Genomic DNA, 19,781 nt, shown 5'->3' with positions numbered 1-19,781 from the left:
TAAATTATTTATATAAAATATTTATATTTATATATAATATAAATTATATATAAATCTAAACACAGTATATACATGAAAATATTTCTTAAATACTGTATATACACGCATGTGTATGTGTGTGTATATATATATATATATATATATATATAATATCTGACAGCCCTAGATAAAATCGAAAAATAAAATTCAAAATACTTTAATAAGCCTAAAATATCCCTGACCTGTATGTTTATGTATAGTGAAGTGATCTGTGGTCATAGTCAACAGTAGAGCTCATGATTGTTATGTTGTGTATGTCTACATCAAACTCTTCTCCTTCAAAAGAGGAAGACAAATCCTGTTTTACATGATATATGACACTTTTAACAGATTTTTAATTGCCAAAAAATGAACAATATCGTACAAGTTACTTCTTACAGGCTAGCTGAGTTCCTTTGAGTCATGAATGCCCCTTGTTTCTGCAGGTTTGCATGTGTGTGTGTGTGTGTGTGTGGCAGGTGTGCAGCTCACCTGGGGCCTCGATCAGCTGTTTATATATTCCCAGGAACGCAGACTCCGCCTCCTTACTGCGCTGGCTCAACGCAACCACCTGCAGCAGAGAGATGAGCTCATCAATCTCACACACACTTAAGGGCCACGCAACACATAAGAAAACATTACAATCAATAATTCTGCTCCATATGTTGATACCGCAGAGCTGCAAATAAACTTTGTTCCAGCACTTAAGCGGAGAAAAACATTAGTATGATGGCTCTCGAGGAAAACTGTCTAATAAACTCACCAATGCAACAAAGCATCCGATACTGCGACAAATATACACTCATCACAACTCTCATACGGGTGCGTTTAGAGTTAATTCTGCAGTATGTAAACACAGTGCATTATGGATGGCTTAATAATACTTTTGGCAAGGTGTGCAGTAGCGCACTGTATCTCACAGTGAACTTCCACTTCAAGTCTGATGAAGAAACCATAAATAATGTCAGACTTATTTAACTGAACTGAAAAAAAAAGTTTAAATATTTGAAAACTGGACTGCAAATTAAAAAAATATATATATTACAGTTATTTACAGTATTTATAGTAGGGATGTATATTAGGGATTAGCCATTAATCGCATCCAAAATAAAAGTTTGTGTTTACAAAATATATGTGTGTGTGCATAATTATTTATGCATCCATGTATATTTAAGAATTATTTACAGGTAAATACTATATATATATATATATATATATATATACTGTACATATATACTATACATAATCTATATTATATATAAATATAAATATTTTATACATGAATGTATTTATATTACACACAAATATATCATGTAAAAACAAACTTTTAGTTTGAATGTGATTAATCGCAATTAATATTTTCACAGCCCTAATATATATATATATATATATGTGTGTGTGTGCTGTATATAATTTATTTTGTAATTTATATATTATTTTGTATATATAAATACACACACATGCATATATATATTTAAGAAAATGTGTTATTCAAATATAAAATATTTCTATTTATATAATATAGATTATGTATTTATATATCTATACAGAATTTAAGCGCAAATAGTTCTTAAATATATACATGCATGCATAGGTATTTATATATACAAAGTAATTATAGACAGCACACACAAATATATTGTGTAAACACAGACTTTTACTTTGGATGCGATTAATCGCAATTAATTCTTGCACAGCCCTAATATATATATATATATATATATATATATATATGAAATGAAATAAAATATAAAAACAATATATTTATACATAAAATTCAATTAGGAATTTTTTTTATCCAATAATAATAAAAATAATGTGTTTTATTCAATTATTGTAAATAAAAAAAATGACATTAATAAAAGTTATAAATATATATGTAAATAAATGGAATATTATATTTATTATTTATGTGTACTATACTATTTCAATGTATTGAAATAGTATAGTAGACATAAATAATAAATATATTATTCCAAATAATTCCAAATGTACTGTACAAACGGTCATGTGACAAAAATGTAGCATACTATTCAAAAGATATAGCTTTGTATAGTGTGTGTGTGTGTGTGTGTGGGTCCGAAATGAAGAGGAAAGTGTTGCTGACAGCTCTGAGTCTGTGCTGGACTACTGAAGCCAGGTCAGATTCAACCACAACCTCGTCTAACCTGACCCGTCACCCCTGCTATTCTCCTCTCCACAGGTGACTCAAACCAATTACGGATTCATTTAGAAAGAGCGGGAGCAGAATGGGCCGCCACCTGGCCCCATAGAGAGGGCACCTGTGCCTGTGGATATGTGGGTTACAGCTGCAAAGACCACACAGAAAACCTCAGAAACCGTCATTGAGATTCGAGTGCACACTGGAGGGGAGACGGGACGCTTGCTGCCCATGTGAAATGCGAGCAGACAGGCCTGCGGGTGAAGCGGGTTTGATGCCACTTGTGATGGGAGGAGAGACTCACAGCGGCTGTGACTCAAATCAAACACAAAGTCCTTTATATTCATATCAAGTCATTAATGTTTGACTCAAAGGATGTTTTATACTGAAGTAAATCAAAGTGTCTTGGGTGAAGAGAAGTCAATGGCTGCGTTAGAATAGTCTGCATACCCTGAAATGAAAAGTGTCAAGAACAGATCTCCAACATCACCCACTGTAAAAAAATGATCGCACTTTTGATAGTAAAAGACTTTTAAAATGTAAAAATGCTACATTGAAAAACTGTTAATTGGTTAACAGAAAGTTTTCTTAATATACGGTAAATAACTGTGATATACAGTATATAATGGTGCATTTAATGCTATTTTACTGTAAAATACCGTTAAATTTACAGTTTTTGGATAAGTCATTGTATAATTTACAGTGAAAAAAATGTAAATTGATATTCCAACAATTCCCTCCGTGACACTTCACATTTAATGTATTATTTTTAAATAACTTTTTACTCAGAAATTGCTAGTAAATTTCACTAATAATTACAAAGAGTAACCTGAAATTTTGAAGTACAGACTGAAATAGTATTTTCTCGTTAAAACGTACTCTAATAATCTCTGATTCAAAAAAAAAATTGCAGTGTGTTTATAGAAGCGTAATATAATGCTAAACAAATAAGCGTAAAAATATTTTTTTGCTGTAGATTGCCTTTAATTTAGGCTGATTTCAATTTTAAAAGGTTAATTTTTTTTAATTAAAATTAATTAAATCAATAATAATCAATCTGAATGGTTCTAAAAATAGGCTTTCTTTTCATGCAAAATATAATTTATTTTTATTGTGTTTTGAGGTGAAATACGAACCAGTGTGTTTATAGAAGCTTAATGCAATGCTAAAAAAATTATAAATTAACTTTTTATGCGTAAAAAAAATATTTTTTTGCTGTAGATTGCCTATAATTTAGGCTGATTCCAATTTTAAAAGGTTAATTAATTTTTTTTTAATTAAAATGAATAAAATCAATAATCAATCTGAATGGTTCTAAAAATAGGCTTTCTTTTCATGCAAAATATAATGTATTTTTATTGGTTTTGAGGTGAAATATGAGCCAGGTATTTCTTCACGAGATTTATTGACAGTGAGAAATTAAAACCTGTAGGCAGTATTATGTAAAACACCATGAAACATGCAACAAACCGTATATAACTCATTAATTTATAGCATTGTGGGATACAATGTTCAGTGTGCTGTACATTTAGTCAAATTGACTAGGAAAATGTGCATTCTGCACACATTTATGCTTTCTTTGAAATAGTAGGCATATGTCAGTGCTCTGTAAACATCATGTGATCTGAAGTGTGCTGTACGCTCAGTCCTCTTCAGCCGCTGCCTCATGAACTTCATGCAGAATCCAGCGGCACTACAGGAATCAATACTGATACAATAGTCTCCCGCGCTCGCTGTCTAAAAGCAATTGTGTTTCTCTCTCTCTCTCTTTTCAAAGACATGGCCTTCAGTTGCTCCGCCAGCACTGGAGCGCTCACATACCAACAACACAAGCCAGTAAACGCAGAGAAAGAGTGTGTGATGCTCACTGTGAAGACATGTTAAATCAGCTATCTGATCACTTTAAAGCTGCTTCTCAACAACACTTACAAAACCTGCGAATAGTTGCCTAAACACTCCCCACAAAAAAATAGTCCCACCCCAAACTCATGCCCATTGGTTGAGTCATGTCGAGCTGCTCAAAACCAACAGATCAAGACACAAGAGTGAAATACTGACATTAAAAATGTATTTATTACCCAAAAAAGATACTATTATGCTTTTAAATAATTCATTTTTACATATAAATCATACATTTGTGGTCTATATAAAGCGAAACAGCAATGCTTGGGTCTGAATTCCTCATTATTATAGATCCACAGGCCCCTTTTCTGATGTTCGTCTGTGAGCAACTCGTTTTGGAGCGGCCTTTTTAAAGGAGTAGTTCACTTTTGAAAAAACTTTTCATTTAGTCATTTGGTTCATTCAACGAACGAAACGAACGAATTGACTCGGAAAAAGATTTGTTCATTTTAATGAACGAGTTCGAACAGGAGAGTCACGAACATGCATCGTAGAACACAGCAAGGCGAGCATTTGTGCTTATAAAACTTAAACTGTGTTATTTATTTATTAAATGAGCGATTGTTTCACTTGATTAGACCCTTAATCATCGTCTGGAATCGTTTAAAGCCCTTTGAACAGTTTGCAGTTTGCACTGAAAATGTCGTTTGGACCTTGAACCATTTGGTTCCCATTGAAGTCCATTATATGGAGAAAAAATGTTTTCAACAAAAATCTTAATTTCTTTTCGACTGAAGAAAGAAAGACATGGACATCTTGGATGACATGGGGGAGAGTAAATTATCAGCAAAAGTTTTTTGAAAAGTGAAATACTCTTTTAAGTTGGTATCTGATACTTCTTTCAATGTTCAGAATGCCAAAAATACACATCAACTTTCTCTTTCCTGCAGCATCAGGACTGAAAACATGAATGAATTGCACACAGACTGTCTCACATATGGCCGGATAATCACGCAAAGATAAATCCCTGTAATTCTGCACGAGACAATAAACATTTCCTTATGAATTTACACAAGATGAAGAGCCATCCCAGCCTTCATTTGTCAAGGGTATAATGACTTATTAGACGAAAGCGTGATGATCACCATCATCATCCTCATCATGTTAGATTTGAACATTTTTACGCACCTCTCACAGTTCTTCATCATCTCTTAACGAGCGAACACATAGATTACCTCCAACATCACACCATTAACCCGTCAACTCCAGCGCCTATACATCAATTACACACACACACACACACACACACACAGTGTGCTGATGTTAATATGCACGGGACGCCTCCACATCACTGATCCAGCATCCGTCTCTCCTGAGACAATCTCAAGTCCAGATAACATACGACAGCAATGTTTGTGCTGCATAAAATCGCATTGAATATTCATTTAGATGGATAACTGAGAAATATTAAAAGGCTCATTTCATGAGAATCTTTTGAAATGTGAATTTGACAATTAAGTAACAATTAAGAGTTTAAAACATTCTCTTTTGAAACTAAAATGACATTTTTGTGCTTTAGGAAAATTGATTTCTCCTGTATATAAACTAACAACCAATAAAAGATTGCTCACCAAGGCTGCATTTATAGTAGTAATATTGTGAAATATTATTATTAAACATTTTTTATATTTATAATATATTTTAAAATATTATTATTATACATCTTCAGTGTCAGATGATCAGAAATCATTTAATATGCTGATTTTATGAAACATTTCTGATTATTATCAATTTTGAATATGGTGCCATTTCATATCTTTGTGGAAAAGCCGTGACGCATTTTATTTTTCAGGATTTTTGATGAATAGAAAGCTCTAAAGAAATAGAAATCTTTTGTAACATTATAAATGTCTTTATTGTCACTCCTTACTGAAGGAATAAAAGCATTCAATTAAATAAAGAAGTCTGACCCAAACTTCTGAATCTCCACGGTCGGACATTGCTATTGAACTAGTGAAAGTGTGTTTAAAGAAAGTCCAGAAGTGTCTACAGTTGAACACGAGCCCTATAGTAATTCTCTGAAAAGTTTACAGTAATTTCTTCTTCTAGTTTGTAAAAGCAGACCTCAGCACTGCACGTCTTCTAGTACTTTATAATTACAGCTTCAAAGCGCGGAGAATTTAAGATACTTCTCAGTCCCAGAACTTAAAGCAGCGATCTGCCAAATTTCAAAGGTATAATTTAGCTTTTACATTAAACACACTCCAGCATTCATGCATTGACTAATTTCCCATTTGCACAAACGAGGGAAAAAAATTCAAATGCCTGACTGCCAAAAGCATCTGTGGTTGGATCCCGTAATTAATTTGAAAAACAGAAACTATGCTTAATTTTCAGAATCTGTCAATGTGTTTTCACACACGTGCAACTTGTGTGTGCGGGTCAAGAGGAGCACAAAGAAATCAAGAAAAGCCAGTGTACGACGTGACAAAAAGACAGCATGAGGCAGGGAGACTCCAATAAAGACTAGCAATTAGCAATTATACACTCATCAATTACAATTATCACAACTGGTGATTATGCAATTAGCAGAATCATCACGTTTAGCCTTGATGGCTCAACATTTAGGATGAGAGTTTGGGTTCATGAGGACAAAGAGTCAGATTGAGTGACTTAATTAAAAACTACAAGAAAGTTAAAATCACAATCAGTGTGAATTAGATATTTTTAAAGGGATAGTTCACCCCAAAATACAATTTTGCCATTGTTAATTTGCAGTGTTGTTCTAAACCCTATAAGCTGTTATTTTTTAACACACACTTAAAAGTTTAGAAGAATCATACTGGTTGCACATTCAATTATACAATGAAAGTGGACTGATGCTTTCAAGCTTTTAAAAGGACATACAAGAACCTTAAAAATCTTTCACTATCATTTCAATCCTTCTGAAGTCATACGAGCTTTGTGTGACTCAATTTACAGACTCAATTTGTTCGTTTCGCCCGTTTCGTTCATTTTGATGAACGAGTTCGAACAGGAGAGTCACAAACGTGCGTCACTGAACAGAGCAAGGCGAGCATTTGTGCTTATAAAACTTAAAATTTGTTATTTATTTATTAAATGAGCGATTGGTTCGCTTGATAAGACCCTTATTCATCGTCTGGTGTCGTTTAAAGCCCTTTGAACAGTTTGCAGTTTGCACTGAAACTGTTATTTGAACCTTGAACCGTTTGGACCCCATTGAAGTGCATTATATGGAGAAAAATCCTGGAAAGTTTTCATCAAAAACCTTAATTTCTTTTCGACAGAAGGACATCTTGGATGACATGGGGGTGAGTAAATTATCAGCAAAAGTTTTTTTTAAAAGTGAACTACTCCTTTAAGAGTGAACTATCCCTTTAAATTCAGGTGCGCATACAATCATCTACACTTTTGTTGAGTTTCCCCCTCTGAAATCCATATAAAATGTTTCTTGTACCAAAGCAGTTTATCATGAATATTTTCCAGGCTCAACTGTGTGCGTTAAATAAACAGGCTGTCTTTGCTACTGTCCCTTTAAGACTTCTATTATGCAATAATGAATGAGCCGTCTTTGCAGTTTAGTTTCAATAAGCGTTCTGTGTGAGCTGGAGAAGGAAGGAATATTAGTGTGTGTGTGTGTGTCTATGTATAGTAAATTGTTCATTTGCATCAAAAGAGCTAAAAAACAGTTTTTCAAGATACGAACATTTAAACTCTTGCTACACAATTACTGACACACACACACACACACACACACACACAAGTGTGTCAGGCAATGTGTCAGGTTGAGCTCCTGTAGTGACACTTCAGCGCCGATCTATTATGTGTTCACTTTAACAACACCATCAACACCCACGCACACTCACACACACCACATAGAGGAGGCTGTATTATAACAAAGCACAAAAGGATCAATCCACTTTTACATTAAAATGACATTTACATGAACAAGAGCACAAAAATTACAGCCTAAATATACAGGAGACCGGACGATCAGTTACACATAATCCACGGTTTATTTTTGAAAGTGAATTTTTGTTTAAACATAATCCTTAATCTCTTTCCACCAATATTGGCCAGAAAAAAAAAAGTTCACTAAAGTGATGTCCACCAATAGTGGGGCATGTTGTCATACTATAAACCAGGGGATGCATCCAGAATTTGTTTACAATTGTATATAATACTTATATTAATTAACTATTATTAATTGTATAAATATAACTCCACTCCAGTCCATTACACAGGAAATATGTCAATGCGAAAAAGTGATAAGGTTATTTTGACAATACCGGTGCACAGAAATAATCGCATGCGTAAGGCAAACTATGAGTTATCCAGCGTCATAGTGAATCTGTCTGAACAGTTTGAGATGGACTGTGTGAAAATGCAGCTGCCGTCTCGGAGGCGCAGAGAGAAATGAGCAACCGAAGTCCTGACACATATCCAGTCCCCGCGTCAATTCCAATCAGCAGCCTGTGTCACTCTCACACACTTACACACACACACACACACAGCCGACAGTCAAAGGACTGGTGCAAAACTCAGGCCTGGACGAGAAGGACTGCCCGATGGCTCGGGGCAAGCTTGAAAGACGCTCGGGACAGTTGGTGGAATAGTGACTCTCCCGATTCGGCCAATGCTGCGTTGTCACAAACGTTTATCCTTTAAACATATTTTTAAGCATTCAAGCGTTTTTAAACCATTCAAGAGCAAGAAGATGGAAAAGAGAGCTCAAGTCACGTTCATGCTCTCTTTCACGTCTTCTTGCGCTTGAACGGACACAAATACACAAGTTAAAAAGTCCACAGGTCTTAAAAGCATCAGTAGCCTAATAAACCTGTTGCTGACTGTGTCGTTAAAGGGGTCACGCATGAGAAATCGAAATGTTCTTGATCTTTTGAAATGTAAGATGTTTTTGTACCATCATAGCTTAAAACATCTTCATTATAATCAAAGTGTTTAAATCAAGCACCAAAAACAGCCTGTTTTGATACTAGGTGACCTGTGATGTCACACTGGCAAATACATTTGCATAAGCCTGTCTCCAGAGCAAGACATCGACGAATAGTTATACATCATTGCATCACAGGCCCCGCCCACTGGCGTATAGACTCTCAACAGCTGACACCAGATGCGAGCGTCACGTCAGACGCACACAGAAGCCATTATAATCACTGACGCTGTCTACACTGGATACACAGATGCCGTTCACTTTACTCCTCGCTTGAGATGGAGAGCCTCTTCCAGATCTCAGTTCAGCTCTAAATCCAGTCGAGATTCACAGGAAGAGATGATAAACCCTGATCAAAGTCATCGAGATTCAACTCCTCTTCACTTTATAGAGCACCACGGCTTCAGTACTGAAACTAACCCTCGTGCACACGGACGAGCGCACACGTAGAACTAACAGTGGGTCCAGAATACAGAATCTGTGCAGATATTAGATGTTCTCATTTAAATCAAGCTAGAGAAGATCATGATCAGGTTTTGTTCACATCAGTCCCAGTGCTGCTGTCATGAAAGCAGAGACATTCATGTTGATTTCTCAACTTAACCTTGCTGGAAGATGCAGTACAACTAACACTACCATTGGCAGCCATTCAAAAGAAGCGGTTTATTTTGACCAGGGATAATAAACATCATTATTTATAACCCTGTTGGTTCTACTGTTCATTAGTTAGATAAGAATGGTAGACCGACCAGACAGACAGACAGACAGACAGTCAGACAGACAGACAGATAGATAGATGGATAGATAGACAGACAGACAGACAGACAGACAGACAGACAGACAGACAGATTGATAGACAGAAAGATAGATAGATAGATAGACAGACAGACAGACAGACAGATAGATAGATAGATAGATATATAGATAGATAGATAGACTGACAGATTGATAGACAGACAAATTGATAGACAGACAGAAAGACAGACAGACAGATAGATAGATAGATAGATAGATAAATAGATAGATAGATAGATAGATAGATAGATAGATAGATAGATAGATAGATAGATAGATAGATAGATAGATAGATAGATAGATAGATAGACAGACAGACAGATTGATAGACAGACAGACAGACAGATAGACAGACAGACAGATTGATAGACAGACAGACAGACAGATAGACAGACAGACAGACAGACAGACAGACAGACAGACAGACAGACAGACAGACAGACAGACAGACAGATAGATAGATAGATAGATAGATAGATAGATAGATAGATAGATAGATAGATAGATAGATAGATAGATAGAGACAGACAGACAGACAGACAGATTGATAGACAGACAGATAGACAGATAGACAGATAGATAGATAGATAGATAGATAGATAGATAGATAGATAGATAGATAGATAGATAGATAGATAGATAGATAGATAGATAGATAGACAGACAGATTGATAGACAGATAGATAGACAGACACATTGATGGACAGAAAGACAGCCAGACAGACTTCATCCTGGCCTGTGAGTGACCCGAGGGGCGGAAACTAACCCTCAGGATCCTCAAGAGTTATCGTAGACGAGACCCAACACACACACCCCGAGCCGTTTGGAGCAATCTCTCCATGTATCACATTACACCACTCATCCATTACGAGCACTTGTGTGCCAGTCAAGGTGAGCCAGCGCCGTGGAGAAGGGAAGAGAGGGTCTGGCCCGTGATGGATGGATCTGGCCCGCCACGGCTCCTCTTCTCTCCCTCACGGAGCTGGTGACTTTCCAGCCAGGCAATTATCATTGCAGAAGATGTAATAGCCTAATTAATTACCAGTGTCAACGCTGCCTTTGTTTCACTGTAACAGGACATCACGCCAACAGAGCAACCGCTCAGAGCAGAAAAACTCTGATGAACGAGAGGCTCTCGGAGCACAGATGATGGTGAGGAGAAACACACACACACGGCCAGTGCTGAGCTAAATCAGAACCATCATCACCTGCCCACAACCAACACTAACATCACACAAAACCATCCTGAATCTTTCTGCATTTATTACCGCATTTGTTTTGACAACTTGTCACGTCATAGAACAGCACAAAATCCTCTTTCAAGGTTCTTTAGATTTTATGTTAGTTCTCAGCAGGGTTGTGCAGCATTCACACTTTAATTCAGATGCCTTTTACATTTCATAAGCTCCAGAATTTGAATTAAATTTGAATGAATTTGAGCTGGCAATGGATAGATGGATAGATGGATAGATGGATGGATGGATGGATGGATGGATAGATGGATAGATAGATAGATAGATAGATAGATAGATAGATAGATAGATAGATAGATAGATAGATAGATAGATAGATAGATAGAAAATATGGTAGCAACATTTTAGGTTTTACAGACTTTTAATCGTATATAATTTTACACACAGCAATGCAGCATACAGCAATAATCCGTATTTCATTATCTGATATAATGTTAATTTACTGACCTTTTGAAGTATTAATATCTGTTTTGTTCCAATATAATACACTTACAGCCAATCACAGCAGTAATGAGTCACATGACCAATCACCAATCAAAGCTCATCATAAGCAACTCTTCCACAAGAAAGTAAACAGTATTATACTATATAGAAGATGCACAGTATCATTCACACAAACATTAAACACCATCATGGTAACATGTAATTTAGAAAATGCAATAAGCATTAATTTAACAACATTAAATGTAACATAAAACCCCAGTGTAAAAATAAGAAAATTATGAAAAAACAGTTATTTTAAAAAAAATTCATTAAATGTGAAGTGTCACGCAGGGAATACATTTTTTCACTGTAAATTATACAATGACACGTTCTTTTTCACTTCCAAAAACTGTAAATTTAACGGCATTTTACAGTAAATTTTACCATTATGCTGTATATATATCACAGTTGCACTCTAAACAATGATGGGTTGTTTCAACCCAAATTTGTGTAGAATATGGACAAACCCAAATTTTGGGTTAAAAATGTCATTTCAAAATTGAGCCCAACTTCAATCGTACATTTTTTAATTGCATAATTTGGGTTTGTCCATATCAAATTTGGGTTGAAACAACCCAGCATTTCTTAGAGTGTATTTACCGTATTTAGTAAGGAAACTTTCTGTTAACCAATTAACAGTTTTTCACAGTAGCATTTTTACCGTTAAAATCCTGATTATTTTTTACATTGATGGAGATGATGAAATTACTGGTATCTTCCATAGGAATTCATTAGTGATATTCTTTCAGATGGGTTGAACCTCCTGACCTTAGGTCACTAACAATAAAGTACCACTGTATTCCCCAAAGCATAATGCAAATAGTGTATAATTAGAACAAGGTATCCACCAGACAGCATCAGTGTGTAGTGTTGACCCAGCACCCTTCATCGTGTAATTGGCAGCTAACACACGTCCTTAAGCGGCCCGTGAAACACCTCAAGAGGGATCCGGCTCTCACAGACCACTGGAGCCCAGCAGAAAGCACTTTATAATACCGTCAAATGTCGCAGCCAGCCATCGGAGAGTGAAATATTATGTGTCAGGTCTGTCACATTCCCTCCGTTTTTACATCAGCGGCACACAGGCGATCGGAAGGCAGAGAGAGAACACAAACACAGTGTGGCGGGAATTACCGTGACTGATGACGTGTCTCCAGCTAAACGTTCAACATAAACACAATAAAACGGCATCTTTGAGAGCGAGTAGCAGCTCTAAGAGTGTGTTTGTGGCTGTAATCCGCACACTGACTCGTCTCCGCTCCTCGGCTCGCACCGCGAGGGGAGTTTTGCATAATTAATGACTGTTGATGTTTCCAGGTAGTCGCCCGGCAAATTCACTTCAGACCGGCTGCCACGATCACGTCTGCTTCGGGAGCGACACCGGAACAGACAGCTAACATTACCGCCATAAACAAGGCAATTTTGTACAGTGTCTTCTGTCATTATTGTGAAGTGTTCAGGGGCGACAGTTCGAGTCACTTCGGAGATGAGAGTGCGAGGGAAAATGATGAAAAAATAAAGGCGACGGCGCCGAGTGCTTTTCTGTGTTGGCAAACCTACAGAGGCTTCAGCTCCTTGTTTAGTGAAGCTTCAGTGAACTTGGAGATGTCAGCAGAGAATCTTTTGTGCTGTCACAGGAATACGAACAGATACGGAAAGCTCGCGGAAATAATGTATTCATTGAAATGTAATAGGGATGAGCAAAACTATATTTTCATAATAAGTCGGGAGAGTCTGAACAACCAGTAATTCTCCCTCTCAAAAAGTCTGACGTCATGTGGACACATCAGACAAATAAAAGCAGTTTTATTAGGGTCAAACTGAGGCTTTACATTTACTTTCTAATTATTTTTGAGTGATTAACTCTATGTATTATTATTATTGCAAAACCACCAGTTTTGGTCATTAATGGAAACCTCAATAGCCTACTGTCTTAGGATTGGAGCAAAACTGACCTCTAGAGCTCATTTCAAGGTTCATAGCTATACAAACAGAAATGTTTTGCACATTCTTGTTCGTTAGACTTATAATTTAAACGAGTAGTTCACTTTTAAAAAAACTTGATAATTTACTCACCCCCATGTCTTTCTTTCGTCAGTCGAAAACAAATTAAGGTTTTTGATGAAAACATTCCAGGATTTTTCTCCATATAATGGACTTCAATGGGGTCCAAACGGTTCAAGGTCCAAATAAGAGTTTCAGTGCAGCTTCAAAGGGCTTTAAACAAATTCCAGACGATGAATAAGGGTCTTATCAAGTGAAACGATCACTCATTTAAAAAAATAAATAAAAAAAGTTTAAGTTTTATAAGCACAAATGCTCGCCTTGCTCCGTTCTGTGAAGAGCGTTCGTGACTCTCCTGTTCGAACTCGTTTATCAAAATGAACAAATCTTTTTTCGAGTCATTTGGTTGATTCAACGAATGAAATTAACAAATTGACTTTTAAAGTTTTTTTCTAGCAACACAACAACTTTATTCTCGATATTTAATGAGTTCATTCTCAAGATTGTATTACAACTTTTTTCTCGAAATTTAACGAGTTTTTTCTCGCAACACGACTTATTCTCGATATTTAATGAGTTCATTCTCAAGATTGTATTTTGACTTTTTTCTCGAAATTTAACGAGGTTTTTCTGTAAACAACTTTTTTCTCGAAATTGAATGAGTTTTTTCTCGCAACAACTTTTTTCTCGATATTTAAGTTTATTCTCAAGATTGTATTTCGAGGTTTTTTTTTTCCGAAACACAACAACTTTATTCTCGATATTTAATGAATTCATTCTCAAGATTGTATTTCGACTTTTTTCTCGAAATTCAATGAGTTTTTTCTCGAAACACAACTTTTTCTCGATATTTAATGAGTTTATTCTCAAGATTGTATTTTGAGGTTTTTTTTCTCGAAACACAACTTTATTCTCGATATTTAATGAGTTTATTCTCAAGATTGTATTTCGACTTTTTTCTAGAAATTTAACAATTTAATCTCGCATTTTAATCACTTTAATCTCGAGATGTTTTTTTTTATTATTATTATTGGCCCTAATCCTCTTCCGTAGAATCATTTGTCACTTAAAAGAAATATACTGAAATACAAAGTTTAAAAATATTAGAAACATTTAGTTTAAAGTGATGTAACTAAAACTACAATTTAAATAAAAATGAATAGAAATTATATAGACATTAAAAAACACACAACAAAATGACTAAAACTTAAAAAAAATGATCAAACTATTTAAAAAAAATAATAAAAATATAAAGAGTGTTTTCTGATGGCTGCAGCAACAGTGCTTTAAAGAGAAGGACATTCGAGACATCTTCAGCTAAAGCACATTGCTGGCATGTTAAACTCTCTCAGAGAAGTTGTGTCTCTTCAAGCTAAAAATGAAAAACATGTACTCTCACTAATCGACTAGTGGAGACTCCTGACCGCTCCTGAAGACGAGGAGCTCGCTGGTCATCTACAAGCACCGCATGTGACATTAAACATTTAAAACACACCACCCACCACGGCCGGGCTATTTTTTACAACTTTATCCTCTCATTATTAATTTGTAATAACCTTTAAGGCTTTTTGATGTCATGCATATTTCACAGAGAGATATCCTTCCTTTTTCACAGCTCTTACTGTGGGCTGTCACATGACGGATCACCGGCGCGCCGCCGAGGTGTGACATCACCTGCTATTATTAGAACAAAGCGAGGTCCTAACCTTGACCAGCACGAGTCTTTTTAGTTTGCGTGAAAACATGATATCAGAAGGTGATCTAAATTAGACAACTGACGCTGCATGTGTGAATGATGTCTGCGAGCATTTGCAGGTTATTTTAAAAAGTCCCGAGACGTGAAAAATGATGCGGCTGGTGATAAGCAGCTAATAATTTCTAGCCACTAGGCATGTATGAATATGACCTGCGAGACCTCACATGGTGTAAATCAGCAGCGAGTGGAATGAGACCCAGAGGAGCTGATGAGTCCCATAACTCTCCGGGCTGGGATTCCTCCACCGTGGGCTCCTGGACCGCGGCCAAAGCCTCAGAGCACCACCACTCGGAGCCAGACTCCAAGAGCCACAGCGTAAATTCAGTCTGTTTGTTTAAATGCCAGAGTTTCTTGGCCGGACACGTTCACTGTAATAGTGGTGACCCAGATGATGCATTGTTCCTCCTAATGGGACAGCATTCAAAAACAGGACCCTTTAACCCTTGTGCACTGTTCAAATTCACAACCCTTTCGTTATGTTCGTGGCTGAAAACCGCTTTAAACTGTTGTAAAAATGTATCAGATAAATATTTTTTTTCAAATGTTTTTGCATAAATCTATTAATTTTTAAATCAGGATTTTAAGTCTTTAATTCCCAAATTCATAAAGGATGCCATTTGATTTGAGGGAAAAACGCACACAAAATTATTTTTATTTTTTATATAATATTAATTATAATTTTTTTTTACCTTTTATCACAGTCAAAATGTATCAGATAATTTTTTTTCAAATGTTTTTGCATAACTCTATTAAATCATCCTCAGTCATGATCAAAACTACTAAATGTAAAAAAATAAAAAATTTAAAAAAAAATCAGGATTTTAACTCTTTAATTCCCAAATTCATAAATGATTCGATTCATAAATGATGTCACTGATTTGAGGAAAAAACACACAAAATTACTTTATTTATTTATTTTTTATTTTTTTTACCTTTACTCACAGTCTTGGACATGTCAAAGATTAGAAACAACATTGGTTTTGATGCATTGTTAGCTTTCAGCCACGAACATAATGAAAGGGTAGTGAATTGTTTCAAAGCATTTTCCCAAAATATGTGTCAAAATAATGTTTTTTCACCAAAAATCATTCAATTTGCTGAAACACGGAACAAGTTATGGCCAAATTAAGACTTAAAAATACCCCAACAGCACATAAGGGTTACTGTAAGTCAAGGCGAAATCAAATTTAACTATTTATTACTTCCATAATACCCATTCCTGGTCTTATTCTTCCAATAAAAATGAAAATTTCTTTGTGTCTCTTATCTTCTCCACAACATTCACTTTTCAGGATCCAATAAATTCCTGATCGATAAAGTTCATTTTATAGAAGTAAAACTGTGTTGTTGTAGCCGATTTCTGATTTTAATCCCATTTTAGATTAAATATTCACTAAATAATTGAGCTTAATAAAACAATCCATCATGCTGGATTTAACTATTAACCCAGTCCTGGGTTGTAATAACCCTGAATCTGTTTAGGTTTATAGTCTGCAGTTGCAAACTAAAGACAGTGGGGTCAATATAGTAGTGCATTATGGGTGTTTCTTCAACTATGGGCACATACAACACAATTGAATTATATTTCATTTTTTTTATCAAATTTGACAGACCAATATTGAAATAGCTTACATTTATTTACCCTTTTTGTTATTTATAATTAGGCATCCTTGTTATAGTGAATGTAATAATTTTTTTTTTTTTACATATTTTCATATTGTATATAGGCTAAAAAAAGGCAAAAATAAATGAACAAGTTGAAATCTGTTAAATAAAAATCCGCCCCGGGACACAATCGTGCCTAAAGTCAAAGAAACACTGTTATTATTTGTTGGCATCGTGTCAGTCGTCTCAATTACAGATTGTTATTTTAAAATCTTTCTGCAGTTAAAAGGAAGCAAACACTGCAACGTGACAGTGAAAGTCACAAAGAAACCATGTTCCTATTTATATGCTGAATAGATGCAGTTAGCATTTAAATGACACTTCGCATTACACACTCCCCATCCCTTAAAAACAATATAAACACAGTCTTCTGGGTCACGGATTACGTGCAGGTAAACTGGATTAACCGTGGTAAACTGCGGAAACACATCGCTCTCCGTCCGTCAGATAAACCTCATGTGTGATGGATCTTTGACAGTGTGAACAATCAGCCTGGCTTGCAGAACGATGATTACAGCAATCAAATGTAACTTAAAATTCTGCAATTCTGCAATTCATCAGTTAAATCATAAGACATATTTGAAAGTCTGCATATCCTTGAAGAAAGCGAATGCTAAACAAAGCAGAAAGCAGCAGTGCATGTGACGCATGTGCATGTTTGAACTGCGGGACAGGAGACAACGAGTTGATTTAGTCGGGGAATAGATGTCTGTCCTTCAGACCACTGGATAAAATTGGTCTCAATATAAAATGTAATAAGATCTCAGTGCACCTCCAGTCATTCTGCACATCTCTGCTTTATAAGGTACAAACACACAAACACACATATGCTCACAATTATTGTAGTAAAGTAGTGTTTGTGAAGTTACTCGGAAGAAAAGAACAGAAGTATACTCTTACATCTGCTTTTTACTGGAAAAGCTAAACTATTATTAAATCAGCTGAAGTGCTGTCACCCACAGACAAATGCAGTGACGTTAGTAGCGCTGCAACACTGATCCCAGCTCTATGGAAGCTTGTTTCCAACACTGAATGAAAAAAATCTAATAAATAATTGCAACTATTTATCTCACAATTCTGAGATATAAAGTCACAATTGCGAGTTATCAGGCCAATTCTAACTTTTTTCCCCCCAGAAGAGTTCATCTCTCACAATTCTGACTTTATATCTCATAATTCTGACTTTATATCTCATAATTCTGACTTTATATCTCGCAATTCTGACTTTATATCTCGCAATTCTGACTTTGACTTTATATCTCGCAATTCTGACTTTATAACACACAATTCTGACTTTATAACACAATTCTGACTTTATAACACACAATTCTGACTTTATATATCGCAATTCTGACTTTATATTACACAATTCTGACTTTGACTTTATATCTCGCAATTCTGACTTTATCTTTATATCTCGCAATTCTGACTTTATCTTTATATCTCGCAATTCTGACTTTGCCTTTATATCTTGCAATTCTGACTTTATATCTTGCAATTCTGACTTTATCACACAATTCTGACTTTATATCTCGCAATTCTGACTTTGACTTTATATCTCGCAATTCTGACTTTATCTTTATATCACGCAATTCTGACTTTATATCACGCAATTCTGACTTTATATCACGCAATTCTGACTTTGCCTTTATATCTCGCAATTCTGACTTTATATCTCGCAATTCTGACTTTATCTCGCAATTCTGACTTTGCCTTTATCTCGCAATTCTGACTTTATATCTCGCAATTCTGACTTTATCTTTATATCTCGCAATTCTGACTTTATATCACGCAATTCTGACTTTATATCTCGCAATTCTGACTTTACATCTCGCAATTCTGACTTTATATCATGCAATTCTGACTTTATCTCGCAATTCTGACTTTGCCTTTATATCTCGCAATTCTGACTTTATATCTCGCAATTCTGACTTTATATCATGCAATTCTGACTTTATCACACAATTATGACTTTGTATCTCGCAATTCTGACTTTATATCTCGCAATTCTGACTTTATATCTCGCAATTGTGACTTTATATCTCGCAATTCTGACTTTATTTCACGCAATTGTGACTTTATATCTCGCAATTCTGACTTTATTTCACGCAATTCTGACTTTATATCACGCAATTCTGATTTTGCCTTTATATCTTGCAATTCTGACTTTATATCTCGCAATTCTGACTTTATATCTCGCAATTCTGACTTTATATCATGCAATTCTGACTTTATCTCGCAATTCTGACTTTGCCTTTATATCTCGCAATTCTGACTTTATATCACGCAATTCTGACTTTATATCACGCAATTCTGACTTTATATCTCGCAATTCTGACTTTACATCTCGCAATTCTGACTTTATATCATGCAATTCTGACTTTATCTCGCAATTCTGACTTTGCCTTTATATCTCGCAATTCTGACTTTATATCTCGCAATTCTGACTTTATATCATGCAATTCTGACTTTATCACACAATTATGACTTTGTATCTCGCAATTCTGACTTTATATCTCGCAATTCTGACTTTATATCTCGCAATTGTGACTTTATATCTCGCAATTCTGACTTTATTTCACGCAATTGTGACTTTATATAACTGAATTCTGACTTTATATCATGCAATTCTGACTTTATCATGCAATTCTGACTTTTTATCTCGCAATTCTGACTTTATATCTCGCAATTCTGACTTTATATCTCGCAATTCTGACTTTATATCATGCAATTCTGACTTTATATCTCGCAATTCTGACTTTATATCATGCAATTCTGACTTTATCATGCAATTCTGACTTTATCACACAATTATGACTTTGTATCTCGCAA

At 35.3% G+C, this 19,781-nt stretch overlaps 1 protein-coding gene across 2 annotated transcripts in view; it reads right to left on the bottom strand.

Annotated features, from left to right (window-relative positions):
* cux2b (cut like homeobox 2b) overlaps positions 1–19,781 on the bottom strand; it is a 185,762-nt gene that overhangs the window by 47,209 nt on the left and 118,772 nt on the right. For both annotated transcript variants that reach the window (XM_089119879.1, XM_089119878.1), the window contains exon 4: positions 511–589. In XM_089119879.1, coding sequence (XP_088976005.1) covers positions 511–589 — 79 coding nt within the window. The remainder of the gene's footprint in view (positions 1–510; positions 590–19,781) is intronic.

This window comes from Pimephales promelas, chromosome 14, assembly GCF_988280905.1.
Source record: "Pimephales promelas chromosome 14, fPimPro1.hap1.1, whole genome shotgun sequence".
Lineage (NCBI taxonomy): Eukaryota > Metazoa > Chordata > Actinopteri > Cypriniformes > Leuciscidae > Pimephales > Pimephales promelas.
This window is presented reverse-complemented; position numbering and strand designations above follow the sequence as displayed.